The 18524-nt window shown below is 47.6% G+C and overlaps 2 protein-coding genes across 4 annotated transcripts in view; one reads left to right on the plus strand and one right to left on the minus strand.

Moving 5' to 3' along the window:
• Positions 1 to 12717, plus strand: part of NANS (N-acetylneuraminic acid synthase) — a 45312-nt gene extending 32595 nt beyond the window's left edge. The window contains exons 3-6 of the mRNA XM_011993751.1: positions 6583 to 6682; positions 7845 to 7999; positions 10455 to 10721; positions 12487 to 12717. Coding sequence (XP_011849141.1) covers positions 6583 to 6682; positions 7845 to 7999; positions 10455 to 10721; positions 12487 to 12696 — 732 coding nt within the window. The 3' untranslated portion in view covers positions 12697 to 12717. The remainder of the gene's footprint in view (positions 1 to 6582; positions 6683 to 7844; positions 8000 to 10454; positions 10722 to 12486) is intronic.
• Positions 12718 to 12914: 197 nt separating this feature from the next.
• The window catches only part of TRIM14 (tripartite motif containing 14), a 36383-nt gene continuing 30773 nt past the window's right edge, over positions 12915 to 18524 (minus strand). The window contains exons 6-7 of one of the 3 annotated variants that reach the window (XM_011993754.1): positions 16859 to 17422; positions 12915 to 13171 (exon numbers count right to left, since the gene is read on the minus strand). In XM_011993754.1, the coding sequence (XP_011849144.1) occupies positions 16887 to 17422 (536 nt within the window). In that variant the 3' untranslated portion in view covers positions 12915 to 13171; positions 16859 to 16886. Of the gene's footprint in view, positions 13172 to 13806; positions 13921 to 16237; positions 17423 to 18524 lie in introns of those variants that run through there. The other 2 variants (XM_011993753.1, XM_011993752.1) reach the window with 2 other exon arrangements.

Raw genomic sequence — 18524 nt, forward strand, 5'->3', positions numbered from 1 at the left:
TGTGCCATCATGCCCAGCTAATTTTTGCATTTTTAGTAGAGACAGGGTTTCACCATGTTGACCAGGCTGGTCTTGAACTCCTGACCTCAGGTGATCTGCCCGCCTCGGCCTCCCAAAGTGCTGGGATTGCAGGTGTGAGCCACCATGCCCAGCTTTAATTTAAAATGTTTATTTTATTTATTTCACTCTGTTGGCCAGGCTGGAGCGCAATGGCACGATCTTGGCTCACTGCAACTTCTGCCTCCTGGGTTTAAGAGATTCTTGTGCCTCAGCCTTCTGAGTAGCTGGGATTATAGGTGCCCGCCACCACACCCAACTAATTTTTGTATTTTTAGTAGAGATGGGGTTTTACCATTTGGTCAGGCTGGTCTCAAACTCCCGACCTCAGGTGATCCACCCACCTTGTCCTCCCAAAGTACTGGGATTACAGGCATGAGCCACAATTTTAATTTTTTAAATTTTTAATTCAGTAAATATGAATAAGTAAACCCACATCAAAAAGAAAACAAGATCTGTAGACTCTTTAGTAACTTTTTTTCATTTTTTGAGAAAGAGTCTTGCTCTGTTGCCCAGGCTGAAGAGTAGTGGCACAGTCATAACTCATGGCTCACTGCAGCCTAGACGGCCCAGGCTCAAGCGATCCTCCCACCTCAGTCTCCTTAGTAGCTGGGACTACAGGTCCACACTACCACGACCAGCTGATTTCTACATTTTTTGTAGAGACAGGGTCTCCCTATGTTGCCCAGGCTGGTCTTAAACTCCAGGCCTCAAACAGTCTCCTACCTCGGCCTCCCAAAGTGCTAGGATTACAGGTGTAAGCCACTGCTTCTGGCCTCCTCAGTAATTTTTAAGAATCTAAAGATGAAAACATTTGGGATCCCATGCTGAATGCTGTTTACACATACCCCAGGTGTGTGGTGTGTACCCTGGCTCTATGATGATGGCACGGCTATATGGTACACACCTCAGCTGTATGGTACATACCCCTGACTGTATGATGCACACCCCAGCTCTATGGTACACACCTCTGCTATGTGGCCCATATGTGGGCTATATGGCCCTGTGGCCAAGTGAATGGACTCTAGGGTCAGATTTTTAAGTTTGAATATGGCTCTGCCTATCATTTCTGGTATATCCATGTGGAGGTTATTTAACCTCTTTGTGCCTGTTTTCTTCAGTTGTAAAGCGGGCTTCGTAGCAGAACCCATCTGGGAGGGAAAGTGAAGATGAAATGTGATGGTTAATATAAAGCATAGTACACAATCAGTATTGAGTGTTAGTCACAATTAAGGAAAGCAACCCGGGCTAAGGGCTGGGACATCTGGGTACCTGGAGGCTGGGACATCTGGGTGCTTACCCTGACTTTGCCCTTAACTCTCAGTGTGACCTTGGTGAGCCCCTTCCCTGCCTGGGCCTCCATTTCCTTTTCTGTGTGTGACCCAGCTGCCATCCAGCGACTCTCCCTATTCTGATGTCCTGAGTCCGCACAGAACCAGGGAAGATGTCATCAAGGTGACTGGCACCTGGAATGGGGACTTTTCGGCTTCTGTCCACGTTTCCTGGAAACGCAAGCTCCCTGAGCTCCTGGATCCGACCTAGGGGAAAGGTGCCTCCTTGCCCTGTGAGGCTGCCGAGGCGGAGTCACTTATTTAGGCCGTGCCCTGCAGGTGGCATCAGTTGAGAACCTGGAGTGGTTGGGTGATAGGGAGGAGTCAGTCTGGTGTTTGTAGCAGGGCTTCCCTCTTGGTTTTCCTTCCCTCTGCTCCCCAGGCAGCCCATTTGCTTGGTGTCTGGGATGTGTGTTTTAGAGCCAGGCTCTCTGAGCTCAGCTCCTGGTGCTCACACTCTGTGTGGCTTGGGCTCCTCATGTAACCTTGGAGCCACAGTGGCCCCCCATCTGTAAAAACAGGATTGTTAAGATGCTCCTGGGGCTATCTGGGGCTATCTGCAGGATTCAGGGAGTTAAGCCCGTGGGGTGTCAGCACAGGGCCAGGTCTGCACTCACCCAGCGATGGCTGTTCTGTTGCTTAGAACCCTTTGGAGTTTTTCTGCTTCAGTCTATTTGAGCAGGTAGGTTTCTCTGGATGAGGAATGCCATTTGTCTCCAGCTAGTCCCCTGCCTGACCTAGGGCACAGGCAGTGAGGGGAAAGTGCGTTTTTTTTTTTTTTTTTTTGAGACGGAGTCTCGCTCTGTCGCCCAAGCTGGAGTGCAGTGGCATAATCTCTGCTCACTGTAACCTCCGCTTCCCAGGTTCAAGCAGTTCTCTGCCTCAGCCTCCTGAGTAGCTGGGACTACAGGCGCCCGCCACCACTCCCAGCTAATTTTTGTATTTTTAGTAGAGATGGAGTTTCACCATGTTGGCTAGGGTGGTCTTGAACTCCTGACCTCATGATCCACCCACCTCAGCCTCCCAAAGTGCTGGGATTATAGGCATAAGCCACCGTGCCCCGCAGGAAAGTGCGTTCTTTAAGAGCCTTTACAAGAGTTAATTTACCTTGCCGTCTGTCAAACTGTTGGAGGTAGAATGGTTCCTTGTTCTGCATTTACGTAGCAAGTGGGTCCCAGTGTTTACCTACCCTAACTTCCTTATAGAAACAGGCATTTATTGAGTGCATATTTTCTCCACACTGTATGCTGTTCTAGGGCGTTCTCCGTATGCTGAGGAAAGGTTAAGGTGTGGCAGAATTTTATTAAGGCCAAGAAAACTGTCAGGGCTTCTGGTTGAAAGTTGCACCAAGCCTGTGGAACTCAGGTGAAACAGCAGAATGTCTTTAGTCTAAAAGGAAAGTTCTTTTGAGAAGGCAAATGGAAGTCATGACCAAAGAGGTGACTCCTGAGGGACATGCTCCCCTCACACACAGTGGCCATCCCAGCAGAGCCGCCCTTCCCTCCAGCACCTGCCTGTGTCCCAGGCACGGTGCCCTCTGACAGGCCGCTGCCCTGAGGCCAGCCCAGCCTATTTGTGGCTACACCCTTCCCCTGACTCCCTGTTCTCCCCAGCTCATCACCGTGGGCTTTTTTTTTTTTTTTAAGACGGAGTCTTACTCTGTCACCCAGGCTGGACTGCAATGGTGTGATCTTGGCTCACTGCAGCCTCCGCCTCCCAGGTTCAAGCAATTGTCCTGCCTTAGCCTCCTGAGTAGCTGGGATTACAGACACATGCCGTCACGCCGGCCTAATTTTTGTATTTTTAGTAGAAGCGGGGTTTCATCATGTTGGCCAGGCTGGTCTCAAACTCCTGACCTCGTGATCTGCCCGCCACGGCCTCCCAAAGTGCTGGGATTACAGGCATGAGCTACTGTGCCTTGCCTGGGCTTCTTTTTTATCCTGCAGGGTCCAAAAACTGAGGGGAAATTGGGGGGACTTTAGAAAAATCTCAGCTCTACTCTTCTCTTTCCTTACCCCTGACTCAGATCAGCGGTTCCCAGAGTGTCCCACAGGACACAGTACAGAAAGGGGGTTCTGTGGGCACGTGTTGTCCACCCTCGTTCATTAATTTAGAATCAATAAAGGGTTTTTTTGGTTTGTTTTTTGTTTTGTCACCCTGGCTGGAGTGCAGTGACACGACCTCAGCTCAGTGCAGCCTCGATCTCCTGGGTTCAAGCAATCCTCCCACTTCAGCCTCCCAAGTAGCTGGGACTGCAGGCACATGCCACACGCCTGGCTAATTTTTATATTTTTTGTAGAAACGGGATTTTGCCATGTTGCCCAGGCTGGTGTCAAACTCCTGGGCTAAAATGATCCTCCTGCCTTGGCCTCCCACAGTGCTGGGATTACAGGCATGAGCCACCGTGCCTGGCCAGAATTAAAAAAGTTCTGAGTCGAGTAAGTTTGGGAAACACTGGGTTTGGAACTCAGCTAAGTTGATTTTCTGGGACCCTCAGAAGGCATTAAGGCAGGGTAGTGTTTCTCCCAAATGAGGCGATCCATGGGACCCATTTCTGCATGTTGAACTCAGCTGGGAGCCAGAGGAGAGTTGTACATGGCTGAGCTCCCTTCAGACTCCCACAGACTTTGTGCTATGGGGCAGGAGGGAGAGAGGAGTGCTGAGGCTGCTGGGCTGCATGGAACCCCAGATAGAGAGGGAACCCGATAGCAGGGTGGGAAGGCTAGGGGAAGTCAAGGAGTCCCTGGAGAGAAAGGGGTCACCAGTTGCTGACCGAGCCTGTAGTAGCCCTAGGCACAGCGATACTGTCTTAGGGCTGAAAGAATCTTCCAGATTTCTCAGATTCCCTTTGCAGGATGGCTCTGAGTGGCAGTTTTCTAAATGGCCACTGGGTGGCGCTGGCTTCCCAAGAGGTGGCAAAATGAGGCGCCCCTTCCCTTTCCAGCAGGAATTGGCCTTTTTCCTTACCTGAAAATTATAGAATTCCATGCAGATTTTACAGCCTCTGTAGTAAGCTTCTGCAGTTTTTTTTTTTCCTGCACTTGTCCCCTCTCCTTGCCCCTGGTCGCTCTGCCCTTTTCTTGAGGGGGTTCCTGCATCTGTTTATGCCCTGGAGGGCCACACCACACTCCCACAAGGTGAACATTATACAAAAGAAAACTCAGTGGAAGATTCCTTCTTTAAACAGAAAGCAATCTCTTCATCTGCCAAATGGAGTGAGAAGGGTAGGAAAATTAGACTTTATTCAAAAAATATATTTAAAACTGATGTTTTTTCAGTCCTGTCTTAGGGCTAGTTAGCAGTGTTAGGAGACACAAACAGGAAAGAGTGAGGTAGAAAGGTATGGAAGGTACTGGGCATGGTGGCTGAAGCTTATAATCCCAGTGCTGTGGGAGGCCAGCGTGGGACAACTGCTTGAGGCCAGGAGTTTGAGAACAGCCTGGCAACATAGCAAGACCCCATCTCTACAGCGAATTAAAAAAAAAAAATTAGCCACATGTGGTGGCACGTGCCTGCGGTCCCAGCTACTTGGGAGACTAAGGCAGGAGGATTGCTTGACCCCAGGAGTTTGAGACCAGTTTGGGCAACATAGCAAGACCCTGTCTCTACCAGAAAAGAAAAGAAAAAGATGGAAGGGGAAAGGAGAAGAGTTAAAAATAAAGCAGAGAGGAAGAGTAGTAAGAACAGTGAAGGAAGGGAGGAAAGGGAGGGAGGGAGGAAGGAAAGAAGGGAGGAAAGGAGGGAGGAAGGGGAGGTAGGTCGGTTGGTCGGTCCTAGACCAATCAGAGTTCGCATTTCATTTTAGCAACATCCCTGGGAGAGGGAAAGATTTGTGTGCACGTGATCAAGTGTGAGAAAGTCATTAAGCCCTAATTTATTTCTGAGTCACAGGCATCATTTTAGAACTAAGATATTTGGAACCATTCAGAGACACTGATTTTTTCGACTTTTGATTTCCAACTTCAATTCAAAACAGAAGGACTCAAGAAAACTTTTGAAGGTGATGCGTATGTTTATTACTCTGTGGTGATGGTAGCAGTAGTATATACTTAAGTCCAAACTCACCAAATTACATACATTATGTGCAGCTTTTAGTATATCAATTATACCTTATTGAAGCTGGAAAGAAATAATAAAAGGTTTTTGAGTTCTTATAATTTGACAGCAAACTGAGATTTTACTCTTATAACTTATGATCCACTGATACCTTCAGCAAGCATTTGCTGACATTTACCAGTTTCCTGAGTCTTGTTGATGAATACTAGAGAAGGATGTTGAAGAGCCCTAAATAGGTAACCTCAGGCAGTGACGTTATATCTGAAAACGTGACTAAGGTTCACTTTTCTGTGGGCAGCGTGCTTTGAGGCCTGAAAGGGCTCGGGCTGAATGGGCCCTGCCAGCCATGGATCCTTGTACAAAGGCTGGGTGAAAAAATGCTCCATTTTCCCCCTTTCGCCAAGGATTGAAATAGCCCCTTTTCCCACGTTTGGCCGAGTAGAAGGGAAAGCCTTTGAGGCTATTCACGTTTTCACTGCCTGGTTTTCTGGGTCAGGATTAGGTCATGACTGTTTCTTATTTGTTCATTTGCCCTTGGGCCCCTGGGGCAGGTAGGGTTTGGCCAGGTGAAAGATTCTTTTCCACATTTTTTTTTTTTTTTTTTGAGAAGGAGTCTCGCTCTGTTGCCCAGGCTGGAGTGCAGTGACACGATCTCAGCTCACTGCAACCTCTGCCTCCCAGGTTCAAGCCATTCTCCTGCCTCAGCCTCCTGAGTAGCTGGGATCATAGGCACCCGCCACCACACCCAGCTAATTTTTGTATTTTTAGTAGAGACGGGGTTTCACCATGTTGGTCAGGCTAGTCTCAAACTCCTGACCTCAGATGATCCATCCGCCTCTACCTCCCAAAGTGCTGGAATTACAGGCGTGAGCCACTGCACTCGGCCCTTTTCCAGATTCTTGTCACCAGCAAAGACCAGCACCAAATGTTGTTTGTTGGACTAATGGATGGGTGGATGAGAATGAATGTTTGCATTTGAATGAAATGACTGAGAACAAATCTTTGCCCGCTTTCAAGTTGTTGAGAGTCCCTCTGCTGCATAAGAGGAGTTTTTCTATTTGTATGTTATTCCTCGCCCGTCATGACAACAGTGTTTTTGAACAATGGTGAAAAGGAGCTCCCTCTTTGATTTTTGTAGATGGCAGTTGAATTCCTGCATGAACTGAATGTTCCATTTTTCAAAGTTGGATCTGGAGACACTAATAATTTTCCTTATCTGGAAAAGACAGCCAAAAAAGGTAAGTGTCTAATTTTTGACATAAAATCCAAGGGAGTCCAAACCTTCATATGTTTACTCCCCTCATGGTGGCCCACTTTGAGGCAGATTTCATGAAGACAAATTTTAGAAGCCTCTTTTCATTTTTTTAAAATAGAGACAGGGTCTCGCTATGTTGGCCAGGTTGGTCTTGAACTCCTGGCCTGAAGCAATCCTCCCATCGTGGCCTCCCAAAGTGCGAGGATTACAGGCATGAGCCACTGTGCCCTGCCAGAAACCTCTTTTCAATGAGCCTGTACTTCCACTTTTTGTATGCTAAGTTGAAAGAAAATAAATTAAGAATATGACAGTTTTTATAAGACATTTAAAAAAGTTTTAAAGAATTTATTATTATTTTTTTATAGAGACAAGGTCTATGTTGCCCAGGTTGGTCTTGAACTCCTGGATTCAAATGATCCTCCTACTTTGGCCTCCCAAAGAGTTGGGATTATAAGTGTGAGCCACTGCACCTGTCCTAGAAAATTTTTTAATGAAAATGTGTAAGAAGGATATGATAGTATATATAAAACCTAGTATGGTGATGCATACCTGTGGCCCCAGCTACTCTGGAGGCAGAGGTAGGAGGATTGCTTGAGTTTGAGACTGCAGTGGGCCATGATCATGTAAAGTCGTTTTACAACATTAACAATGTCATTTGATCATCATAACGCCCCTAGGACTGAAACAGGTCTGATTATGATGCTTGATACTTATTTCATAGGGCAGGCTTTTGAGACTCAGAGACAGTGCTCTGCCCAGGCACAGCTACAAGTGGCAGCTCTGCACCTCACACTCACTCACACTCTTGAATCAGCACTCATTGTACTGTACTGCCATGGTATACAACCTGTTAATCAGATGAGATACTCATTTTCCTCTTGAAAGTGTGAAATTCCTCTGCCTCTTTAATTCAGTTCGTTTTGCTCAAGAACACTGTCGCAGGGGCAGAGGGGAGCCCACCTTCCCTGTGGCCGAGGGCAGGAACCCAACAAGCTCCTCTCTGTTCCCCCACAGTGGCTGGCACAGTGTTTTAAGAGATGTCTGTGGAGTTCAGTTGAATGATGAGACCAGCAGTTGGGATGTGTTGGGGAGAGTCAGAACCTCTAAAGAGAAAGTGCTGATGGTATTGGTGCTGGATTACTCAGGTCGCCCAATGGTGATCTCCAGCGGGATGCAGTCGATGGACACCATGAAGCAAGTCTATCAGATTGTGAAGCCCCTCAACCCCAACTTCTGCTTCTTGCAGTGTACCAGCGCATACCCACTCCAGCCTGAGGACGTCAACCTGCGGGTCATCTCGGTGAGCAGGAGCGGGGGGTTCCCTTCTCAGGCCATTTACTATGGGGAAGACGTAGTCTTTTTTATAACCAAAATTCTAACAAACCATGGCATACTTTATAATTTGAACATCCTTTGACAGTCTTGCTGTTACTAAATCAAATTTGAGCTAAACAGTTGAGGAAGCACATACATTCTAAAGAGGGTGACTATAAATGAAATTTTCTTGGCCAGGTGCGGTGGCTCATGCCTGTAATCCCCGCACTTTGGGAGGTTGAGGTGGGCAGATCACCTGAGGTCAGGAGTTCGAGACTAGCCTGGCCAACATGGTGAAACCCCTTCTTACTAAAAATACAAAAACTAGCCAGGCATGGTGGCGCCCGCCCATGGTCCCACCTACTCAGAAGGCTGAGGCAGGAGAATGGCTTGAATTCAGGAGGCAGAGGTTGCAGTGAGCCAAGATCGCACCAGTGCACTCCAGCCTTGGTGACAAAGTGAGACTGTCTCAGGAAAAAAAAAAAAAAAATCTGTCAACAGACATTTGGGATGGTTTTACCTTTTGGCTATTGTGAGTGATGCTGCTATGAACAGTAGCATACAGATAAATATTCATCTTTTTTCATACTGAGTTATAGGAGGCCTTCTTGAAACTTACGGCTTTTTCTGCTTTGTTATTTGCTGGCTCTCTTATTTTCTAATTCTTAGCATCCCTGAGGCTCAAACTAATTACAGTGACAGCCTTGAGGGAAATTACTCTCTCCCAGGATTTTGCCTACACAGTCATTTCATAGATGGTGAAGTCCAGTCCCAAGTCGGGAAGCCTGAGATCCCACAGCAGCTTGGTGGCAAAGCTGGAACTAGAACCCGGGCATGTCCCCTTAGGCCTTTGTCTCTTACTGTCTCATGCCATCTCTCTCAGTTCCTCCTGTAGCACTGGAAATTTAACTTCATTCAAAAATATGTAATTATCATTAAAACCATTATAGTAACATTAATGGAATTCTGTCTATCCATCCATACATACTTAGAATCCTGATATTGCAGTTGTTTTCCTTTTATATTTTCCTTTCAGCATAGTATTTGATATTGCTTTTCCCATAACATAAGCTTTCTTACATGTTGCTATACAGCCATTAACTTTTAAAAAGTTAGCCTTTTTGAAAACTGACATTGCTCCTTTTAGCTAAACTTTCTTTTTTTACCTACACTTTTTTTCTGTTTCTACTTCACATATAGCTTATCTAAATCATGTTATTTTTAAAGCTTAAAAATGATTTCTGTGAAACATGTAATGTCAAAAGTAAACATCCCCTGCACTCCCATCCCACAGAGATTCCGATAATTAACAGTTTAGTAGACGTGACCCGTTATTTTCCCTTTCAGTGTATCTCTGTCCCCACTCAAGGTGCTGTCATGTCCTCTCTCTTGACACTACACATTGCAGGAGTTATTCTGCCAGCCTATCCCATCTTGGGCCTGCACATAGTACGGCCGTTTGAATTTCCAAACTTAGCAATCCGCACTCCATCACACACCCTTAAGCCTGTTTTTCAAGGCCTTTGCCACCTAACCCTCCTAATCTTTTGTTAAACCCCACCTGAGGCCAGATGATGTGGCTCATGCTGGTAGCACTTTGGGAGGCTGAGACAGGTGGACTGCTTAAAGCCAGGAGTTCGAGACCAGCCTGGCTAACGTGGCGAAACCCCTTCTCTACTAAAAAATACAAAAATAAGCTGGGCGTGGTGGTGGGCGCCTGTAGTCCCAGCTACTTGGGAGGCTGAAGCAGGAGAATCGCTTGAACCCAGGAGGCAGAGGTTGCAGTGAGCCGAGATCACACCACTGCACTCCAGCCTTGGCAACAGAGCGAGACCCTGTTTCAAAAAGAAATAATAAATAACAATAAAATAATAATACACCCTACCTGAGTCTTTCTACTGTACTCAGCTTTCTGATCACCCTCACCAACAAGACTCACCCATCTTAAAGTGTCTTTTGTTGCATTCAGTGAATTATAGATAATGGATTATTTATCATTTCTGCCAAAGGATTGTTTTGAGATTGGGCTGTGTATATTATTGTTGATGATGTTTGTGGCACACTTGCTTTCAGCAGCTCAGGCTAATTAAATGTGACAGATGGTTTTTGAATGAGGTTAGACATTAATTTACAGTTCTGTTGTTATTCTCAGTGTATTGTGCAATGTGAAACATTCTTAAAATGCATTCTTTGTAGTAAGAGTAACTGTTGTTTTTAGAGCATTTACAATGTGCTGAGTGCTTCTCATGCATTTACAGCAACACTCAGCAGGTATTATCATCATCCCTAGGAAGGAGAGGCTCAGAGAACCTCAGTATCTTACCCCTGGCTGCACAACTAGTGAGTGGCTAAACCGGGACTCAACCAGATATACTTGACCCTAGAGAATATGCATAAAGCACCATGATATTTAACGTTATTTTTCTTCTTTCATTTTAAAGGAATATCAGAAGCTCTTTCCTGATATTCCCATAGGTTATTCTGGGCATGAAACAGGCATAGCCATATCTGTGGCCGCAGTGGCTCTGGGGGCCAAGGTGTTGGAACGTCACATAACTTTGGACAAGACCTGGAAGGGGAGTGACCACTCAGCCTCACTGGAGCCTGGAGAACTGGCCGAGCTGGTGCAGTCAGTGCGTCTTGTGGAGCGTGCCCTGGGCTCCCCAACCAAGCAGCTGCTGCCCTGTGAGATGGCCTGCAATGAGAAGGTACGTCCTGCTGGACTTCACTCGGCTCTGCTGCCGTGTGCGGAAACAGGATGGGCTGGCCCGAGAGGGATGGTCAGGGCCAGCACTCCCTGAGCCAGGCTAATTAAATGATGAAGGAATGGGCTGCCACCCCTGTCAGCTTCTTCAGGCTCTTCAGTAATGCGTGTCACTCTGGCTGGTAGCAGCAGCGGGAGAAACATGTTATCTAAAGGGAACTTTAGCGGTTTCTCTGGCCACCTAGGGTCACATTAGAGTCTTCCACTAATTATCTGAAGCCCATGGCCCCAGTAACTCCTAGACTCCAGAATATGTAACAGTGATGAGGCCCTGGAATAAGTCAAGTCTGGGCTCCTTTGGAGCAGGTAAACCCTGAGAAACATTTAGGAGAGGTGTTCCCTGAGGTACCAGAAGAGCCTGTGACATTTCCTAAGCCAGGGTGGCACTGGTGGAAAGGGCAGTGAGTTGTTGCAGAGGTGGGTGGGTGATGATGCAGCTGTTCCTTGTGCAGCACGGACCTTCAGACAGAGGGACTGGTGGGTCTAGAAGCACTGCCTGGCCTGCTGACTGTCACGGCTTCCTGGAAGCCGTGGCCTGGACCTTCTTGCCGTCTGAGTCATAGAGCCAGGCAGGCATCCTGGGACTGCAGGCACGCACACACACCTAACCTGCTGCAGGATGTTGGGGTCAAGGCAAAGACCAAACACCAGGCATGCCTGGTACTGCTGTCATCTTTTATTCTAGTGGGGCCTACCTGCTTCCCCAAATCAAAGATGCATCTATACCAGGAAATTAAAATAAAGTAAAAAGAAATAGTTTCTTTATAGAGGAAACAGGAGAGAATTAGACCAGAAACCAGAGTTAAGTTTTATAACAGCTGAGCACTTAATTTGGCTCTCTGAGCAGACAGTAAAACATAACAGGATGCATGATTATCACTTGACAGACATTTTTTCCTGGCACCACATTCCAAGCAGAATTGATTCCTTGCACTCTCTTGTGGAGGATGTAGAGTAATAAAACACGTAATTTATTTGAAAGTATTTATGGAGAAGACAAACATTGGTCATGAGCTTCAGGTAACCTTCATTTCCTCACCTGCCTGTCCTATCTGCCCCTTCCTCGGGGGCTCCTTTTCTTGCCATCTGCATAACAGCCACATTCACCATCTTATGAGTCCTTCATATTTCTATTTTACCAAACAAAGTGGCGGTAAGGTGTGCACCCTGAAGAACAGTGCGTCAGGAGTTGAGAATCTCATTCCTACGTTTCATCTTGGCTGTCTGCAACCCTGGCCAAGTCACCCACCCTGTATGGGCCTCGGTTTCCCCATGTTTACAATGAGCTATTGAGCTGGATGGTGACCAAAGGAATCAGAGTTTGCATGTATTAAGAGCATTCTATGTTCCAGGCACATTCTATAATATCACCAATCCTTACAGTCATCTGACAGGACAGTTTCCATTTGACAGAGAAACTAAAACATGGCCTATATCCCACTGACTGGGATTTGAACCTGGCTCCACCTACACAGCCTGAGCCCTTTCCTTCGCACTTTATTGTAAAGGCCACTCCTCTGAGTCTCTGAATTCAATCTACACTGGTTGAATTCCTGCCATGTATGAGATATTCTGAGCAGCGTAGGTGGCAACAGAGTCCCTGCTCCCAAGGTACTGCCTGGGGAGGACTGATCAGGGACCTGGAATGTAAAGTAGTGTACACTAGTTACTTCTGTGAAGCTGCCACTGAATGTTCATTTTGTTCACAGCTGGGCAAGTCTGTGGTGGCCAAAGTGAAAATTCCGGAAGGCACCATTCTAACAATGGACATGCTCACCGTGAAGGTGGGTGAGCCCAAAGGCTATCCTCCTGAAGACATCTTTAATCTAGTAGGCAAGAAGGTCCTGGTCACTGTTGAAGAAGATGATACCATCATGGAAGAATCGGTAGATAATCATGGCAAAAAAATCAAGTCTTAAAATAAAGTGCCATTCTGTGAATTCTCAGTTCCCTGGCTGGTGCTGTCGGATGTGTCTGAGTGAGGCGGGGGCAGGAATGGCGGTCTCCAGGGACCTGGCCGTCATCCGCCTCCACCCGCTCCTTAGACAGCAGACGTTTCTGGGCTAGGCCCTGTGTCAGCCCACTGGAGAGAGAAAAAGATCCAGTGATGCAGTCTCTGCTTCAAGTTGGCCAGCTTAGAAGAGGGGGTGGTTCCAAACCACGTCCATATCCTTCAGTTGCTGGGTGGCTGCAGAGAGGGGCGAGAGCTGGCTGCGCAGGTCCTTTCCTGTAAGCCTTCAATCTCACTTCCTTACAGCCCTTTACTTCTCCATTGCCTTTATCCCTTTCCTGCCCTTGGCCTCTGTGTCTAGTTGGCATTGTATAGTAGTCCCTCCACATCAGAGAAAGGATTGGTCAAAGGATCTTGTAGGCAGAAAAATGCTGAAGGTTCTCCTCTCAGAGCAGAGAGGGAAATGGCATGTGTTCCTTCTCTGAACAAATACTGAGGGCCATCTGTGTGCCAGGCACTGCTTTAGGCACAGAGGATATAGCCATGAACAGCCCCAATCCCTTCCTCAGGGAACTTTCATTCAGATGGGGGCAGATGCATAAAAATCAATACACTATGCATGTATTGAGAGCATTCTATGTTCTAGGTACATTCTATAATATCACCAATCCTTACAGTCATCTCACAGGATAGTTTCCATTTGACAGAGAAACTAAAACAAGGCCTATACCCCACAGTGATTCCGTCACACAATATGTTAGAAGGTGGTATGTAAGCCAGGCATGCTGATGTGAGCCTGTAGTTCCAACTACTTAGGAGGCTGAGGCAGGAGGATCGCTTGAGACCAGGAGTTCAAGCTATAATACGATCTTGGATGGGAACAGGTGGGAGTTGTTTACACGTAAGTGAGAACTTTAGTGAGTTATCTTCAGAAGCAGTGAATGCCCCATCCCTGGAGATAGTTAATCAGGGAGCAGCTGACTACTACCAGAAGGCTGCCTAAGGAATAGGCTATGAGTGAAGGCCCGTCCGGGTGCTAGGGACTTGAAGCAACGTGAACTCCCAGTGAAGACCATGGTTAAAAGGGACATTATTCACATTTTATTAAACCAAATATTAGAAAATTGCTGTCATTTAAAAATATCTGCAAGCAATTTGCCAGATCAATAAAGAAATGTCTACAGATTCAAGTCTGAAAGAGAATAAGGTAAGTGATCAGTAACCCTTACCAACATGGAAACCAAGGAAGCCTCATTCCCGTGCTGAGAATATTCTAGTAGCTCTTGCTACTGCCACATGGCAGCTGGGAATACCAGTAGTCTCAGCACTCAGTCGGTACAGCGCACGCTCCCTTGGGAATGCTGATAAATCCTGGCATGATACAGCACTATAGTTTTTTGTTTTGTTTTGTTTTGTTTTTTTGCGACAGAGTTTTGCTCTGTTCCCCCAGGCTGGAGTGCAGTGGCACATTCTCGGCTCACTGCAATCTCCGCCTCCTGGGTTCAAGCAATTCTCTTGCCTCAGCCTCCTGAGTAGCTGGGATTACAGGCATGTGCCACCACACTCAGCTAATTTTTGTATAGGACTATAGTTTTTAAGGCAAGTTTATAACCTTTGGCTCATTTGAGCCTCACAGCACTGGTAGATAGTGCCATTATCCCCATTTTATAGATGGCACCGAGAAGTAAAAAGTGACTAGCCCTGGTCACACAATTGATTATGGACTGAAACTGCTGCTTTCTGGCTATCATGGGCCTTGACACAGCTAGTTTGTGACCTTTAAGGTCTAGCTCTGTCTCTGCTGCATGAATCCCAAACTTTTAAATCAAGTTCCCCTCTGGGCCATAAGGCCTCATCTCAGACCCCAAGGAAGGCAGTCCAAAGGTAGACTCAAGTGTCGTAGAATCACCGGGCACAAGGAAAGCATCATGGGCAGTAGCTCCATGAGAGGGGCCAGAGCACTAGGCACTGGCCAGAGACCAGCTGCATTCAACCTGAGCAGTAGGGCCTGGTGGCCATGAGCACAGACCCCAGCTCCACCACCAGCTGTGCGACCTTGGGCAAGTGACTCTGGGTCTCCATTTTGCCATGTGTAGAATTGGGATAACTTTCTATCCCCTAGGGGTGATGAAAGGATCAGATAAGTTTAGTTGTAAAGCATTAGAACAGTGCATTATAAGCTAGTAAGAGCTGTTATTACTTGGCCCCTGCAGCTGTGGGTCTGGGAAGAGGTCTTGATCATCAGGGATGGACAGAGATGTTGGGGTCAAGTGTATTCATCTTCACTCTGTCAGGAATGCCTTCTGCCTGTCACAATTCAGTTTGGGCCATCTCCTAGTAGAATTAATTTCCCCTTTTTCTCACGATTCCTGCAGCATAGTGCTTTAAAACTCTGTCCAGCCAGAGTTTTAAAGTCTTTGGTTAGAAGTTAAGGCGTTTGCAAGGTTCTGTCTGCCTGGTGTTCTGCTACATTGTCTTATATCAAAAGTGCCATTTTTAACTCAAAAACTATTAAAAATTGTCAGTTTTATATCGTTCAAACTAATGCACTGAGAGTCTGTTTCAATTATGAGGATTCGGCGGCCTCAGCCTCCCACCAAGCACCTATGAAGATGCTTTAACAGAACATAACTTCAGAACCGTCTAGGGAATTGACAAAACAGGACGCGGAACCTTCAGGAACTGACAAAACAGGACGCGGAACCTTCAGAACAGAGACACAGGCCCTGGGAAGAGGCCTCCCCCTACCTGCTAGAGGAGCTGGCCTCCCTGTGAGAGCCTACCGTTCTCTATTTCTGTCACTTCGTTCCAGACAGCTGGGTGCTCTTCCCCTTTTTGTCCCAGGACAGTTGGGAAACACCACCCCCTTTGGTTGCTTAGCAACTGTCACCTGCTGATTCCTTCCCAGCATTCCCTGAGAAATGAATAAGCAGGTTGAAAGCTGGGCCTAAGGGCTGGGCCAGGGGACAGGTCAGATGCTTGCTTGGGGGCGGGTGGATGGGGCACACATCTGGCACCCCCCATATCACCACGGGGTAACTTTACGCAGCTGCTTTCTTTCAGGACCTCAGAGACTCCCCAAATGTACAATGAGATCTGGCTGGGTGACCTGTGACTCAGTGATGGGAACTTGCTGGTTATTAATTCACTGCTTGGGAGGGAAGGGGCTTTCTGAACTTTTCAGGGTGGAGAGAGTATAGGACAAAGCTGCCCTTCCAAAGCCTCCAATTTAGTTGGAAAGATAGGGTCCCAGATTTGTGGCTCTGATAGTGAGATTCTTGTTCCTTGGTTAGACTTCCTGGCGCAGGTAAGCCTGGGGAAGACTGAGACAGGTGAAGAAACTTTTCTGCATGTATGTGCTGGCAGCAAAGAGGTGTGGAGGTGGAGCTATGCGGCATATTTCTGACTGGAGAGTCTCTAAGAAGAGTGGTAGGAGCTAGGTGAGGATAAGTAATTTTGGGCAGACTAGATAAGCCTTGAATGCTAAGGTGAGGCGCTTGTATTTTTTGTTTGTTTTTCCATGGTAACTCCCGGAAGCCTCTTCATAGCTGAGAGGTTAAGTGAAGTTTTAGGAAGATCACTCTAGTTTTAGGGTGGAAGATGAGGACTGGGAGAGGGTTCAGACCAGGAACTGCTAAGAAGCTCTTGCAGCTGTTCTGGAGGGAGCTGTGATGTGGACAAGCTGAAATCGGTGGGGAGGAAGCGGTAGATTCAAGGGACCTCAAGAGACAGAAGAGTCAGGGCTGGATGACTCTCATTCATTCACAAACATTTACTGTGTGCCTACTATGTGCGAGGTTCCTGTGTTGTAGGAGGGAGAAGGTTCCCAGGCTGCGGATGATGTATTCAGCATGCTGAGGGCTTACCTGTGGGGGTATCACTTTGAAGGAACTGGATTAAAGTAGTGTAAGTGATGGTGGGGTGGGGGTGCGGAGGTCTGATGAGAAGGCAGCAGCAGACTTGTTTAGGGCCTGTTTCAAACTAGCCTAAGAGAGGAAACCTTCAAAGCACTGTAGGCGTGATTGGTCGGGGAGAGGTGGGGCAGGGAATGGGCCCTAAGAAGCAGTCAGTAAGGGGAGCAACCATGCTAATCTAGGTAGATTAGGCGAGACTGGGCAGCTGCGGCGTACCTGGAGGCTGTCACGCCGGTCCTGGCCCCTAGGGCAGCCGGGCGATGCTGATGGCCCCCTCCCAGAGCCGCAGAGCCGGGTAGACCGGCTCCTGGAAGGTGGCGCGGAAGGTGTGCAGGTGGCTCATGCTGCCCGTCACGTCGTAGAAGGCGAGGACGCCGGCCTCGTAGTCCAGGAAGACGCCGAGCCGGTCGAGGTCGTCGCGGGGCCGCAGGCGGCTGCGCTGACCGTCGTGGAAGGCCCAGTACTCGAGGTCGTAGCGCTTGAGGCACCAGGACTGGCGGTTGCAGCCCAGGCGGGCGGCGGCGGAGGCCCCGCGGCGCCGAAGGGAGGCGTAGGCCGCGCCCACCCACCAGCCGGCGCCCGCCTCCTGCACGTCTACCTCCCAGTAGTGGCGGCCGGCGGCGAAGCAGTCGCGAGCCAGCACCTGCCAGAGCGCGTCGAACCGCAGCGCGGGCACGGGCCCCAGGCTGCCCAGCAGGCCGCACCGCACAGTCAGCCGGTCTGCCGACAGGCGCAGGCGCGCGTGCATCGTGTCCGGATCCAGCGTGGGCGTGCGCGCGTCTGCAGAGGGCGAGATAAGGGACGCACCTGGTGGGCGGGGCCAGAACGGCGCCCCGCCCCCTGGATCCCACCAAAGCACAAAATGCGAAGCGCGGAAATGGCCCGAGGGAGTGAAAGACCTAAACCGCGACTGCCCCTGGGGCGTGGGCTTGGGGAAAGGGGAGGCAGAGATCACTCTACTGCACATCCCTTATACTGTCTGTATTTTGTGCCGTGAAATTTGTTGCCAATTAATACAAATTTAATTTAAAATAATCCTATCACTGTTAACATTAGGGTATGTGTACTTCCTATCTTTCCCCTCCCCTTGCTGCTTTATGGGTTTTCTTTCTTTTCTTTTTTTTTGAAACGGAGTCTCGCCCTGTAGCCCAGGCTGGAGTGCAGTGGAGCGATTTCGGCTCACTGCAAGCTCCGCCTCCCAGGTTCAGGCCATTCTCCTGCCTCAGCCTCCCGAGTAGCTGGGACTACAGGTGCCCGCCACCACGCCCAGCTAATTTTTATAGCTTTTCTTAATATTGGTGTCACACCATACATGCGTTAGGTAATCTGCTTTTTAAAATTGATTTATCTACTTGTGAGGCATTTTGACACATCAAATAACAGCCTTTCACAAGAGCATTTTAGTGGAGATTCTAATATTTGGATGTTTGGACACATAACTTAGTCCTATATTTTTTGGAATATTTAGTCTGTTTAAAAACCTTTTGAAACTACTAATACAATTACATTTTTGTGTATCTGATTGCCTCTGTAGAATATATTCCTAAAACAGGAATTGCTGGATCAATGGTATGATTGTTTTTAAGGCCTTTGATACCTATTGCAAAACTATCCTCCCCAAAGTTTGTAGTGATTTAAACTCCTATTAACATTTCTCTTTGCATTACACCATGTATGCACACATGAAGTTGTTTTTTTTAGTCTGGATCACAGGGTATGTGGACGTTCAACTTTCATAAACAATGCTAAACAGTTTTCCATGGACATTTGGGTTGTTTCGGTGTTGCCTATTGTGACTAATGTTGCTGTAACTGTAAATGTGTAACAGAAAGAGACTGAGTAGTTTTCTAAGAAAAAGAGCATTTTTCTTTTTTTTTTTTTT

The sequence above is a fragment of the Mandrillus leucophaeus genome, unplaced genomic scaffold (assembly GCF_000951045.1).
Source record: "Mandrillus leucophaeus isolate KB7577 unplaced genomic scaffold, Mleu.le_1.0 Scaffold433, whole genome shotgun sequence".
Taxonomy (NCBI): Eukaryota; Metazoa; Chordata; class Mammalia; order Primates; family Cercopithecidae; genus Mandrillus; species Mandrillus leucophaeus.